The sequence below is a fragment of the Malania oleifera genome, chromosome 10 (genome assembly GCF_029873635.1).
Source record: "Malania oleifera isolate guangnan ecotype guangnan chromosome 10, ASM2987363v1, whole genome shotgun sequence".
Taxonomy (NCBI): domain Eukaryota; kingdom Viridiplantae; phylum Streptophyta; class Magnoliopsida; order Santalales; family Ximeniaceae; genus Malania; species Malania oleifera.
This window is the reverse complement of record NC_080426.1, coordinates 58,416,647-58,418,336: the sequence shown is the minus strand read 5'-3', so window position 1 is coordinate 58,418,336 and position 1,690 is coordinate 58,416,647. Positions and strand designations below refer to the sequence as shown.

Sequence of the window (1,690 nt, the reverse complement as noted above, 5' to 3'; positions counted from 1 at the left end):
ATGAATCTCATACTGCAACACACTATTGATAATTTATTCCATCTTACTGAGATGTCTCTCACCCAATCATTTAAATATTTTAGGAAATCGAGATAGACTAGGTGATAGAGCTCCAAGATAGAGGGGAGCTGATATCCTGAGTAAACAGGGTGAGTGTTTTCAGCTAGGGATGGAGGATTTCCCTAGGGTCTTTTGTGTTTCTTTTTGGAATGTATTACATATGTAATTATGAATGAATTTGTACTCTGGTATGTGTATTCGCTGTGGTATGTGTACATATAAAATTACTCCTGCTATTAGGATTGTGAATATAATAATTACTGTGTACTCGGTACCCTCTTCGGGTTGCGTTATTTGTTTGTAGTATTAGAGGTGTTGACGTGGCCGATACATGATTTATGTTGTATATGGAAAAAAATGGTTTGAAAAATTGAGGTGTCACAGTTTGGTATCAGAGCCTAGGTTGTTAGGTTCTGGAGACTTTAGTAAACAACGAAGTACAATACCAGAGTATAGGAATGGATATTGACGAGATATGAGTTAGTTGTTATTAAAGGATGAGATTGGAATTTAGGGTTCTATCTTGCAACCTAGAGACAGGAGTTCTGTGGTTGTTTCTGTGTTTTTCCTGGGGTGATGACTTCTGGAAAACTATGGATACTATCATCGGTTCTTGTTTCTAAGTGGTAGGATTGAACCCTAAATGGGGATTGAGTGTGTTAGTGAGTTATGATGAAAGAGTTCTAAAACCGTTTTATACCATTTGTAGGATGGATCCAGGGAGTAGTAGTGCTAAGGCTAGAGGGGATGACGCGAAACCTTCCAATATGGGTGGCAGAGATCATGATGCTATATTACGTAGTGTCACCCAGCAGGTGATGGCAGAGATGACTAGAGGTTTAGGGGAGCGGAGTTGCACAATTGAGCAGTTCATGCGTATAAGACCCCCATCATTTTCTGGAGGAGCTAACCTACTTATGGTGGAGAACTGGGTCCAGGATATGAAGGACATGTTGGCAGTTCTATTGGAGGAGCAGAGACCTGACACTGTAGCGGTGATATGGAGCCACTTCAGGGAGATCCTTTTCAAGAGATATTTTCTCGCTATTGTCAGAAGTGTGAAGGCAGCGAATTTTCTGCACTTGACGGAGGGACTGATGATAGTACAACAATATGCAGTTAGGTTCATTGAGTTGTCTCAGTTTGCTCCGTATTTGGTACCGGATGAGGAAAGGAAAGTGTGGAATTTCGAGGAGGGCTTGAGATAGAGTCTATTTGAGCAGGTTATAGGCTTCCATGCCCATGCATTTGTAGAGGTGCTAGATAGAGTTGCAGTGATTGAGAGTGGCCTTCAGAGAGACACTGCAGCATAGAATCAAGGGAAGAGGTCTGTGACTTCAGATTTTCAGGCAGGGTCCAATCGAGGGCCTTGGAGGAGGTAGGATAACAGAGGAGGATGGAGACAGGTGATGAGAGATCAGGAAGTTTAGGATAGGAAGATGCCCCCTTCTTGTCCCATATGCTACAGGAGACACATAGGAGAGTGCTAGGTTAGGGAGATTGTTTGTTATCAGTATCATCAGCTTAGGCATATGGCGAGGTACTTCCAAGCACCACCAGTTGTTGCACCTGTTCTTAGACCCCATTTAAAGGAGATCATTAGGCACCTCGAGGTAGGCAGCAGAGGAAT

At 42.7% G+C, this 1,690-nt stretch overlaps 1 protein-coding gene across 1 annotated transcript; it reads left to right on the top strand.

The window, feature by feature from the left end:
• The first annotated feature begins 770 nt into the window (after positions 1–770).
• On the top strand, positions 771–1,268 carry LOC131166699 (uncharacterized). Its single transcript, XM_058125276.1, has one exon. It carries the CDS (start codon positions 771–773, stop codon positions 1,266–1,268), a length of 498 nt encoding a protein of 165 aa, XP_057981259.1.
• The last annotated feature ends 422 nt before the right edge of the window (positions 1,269–1,690 follow it).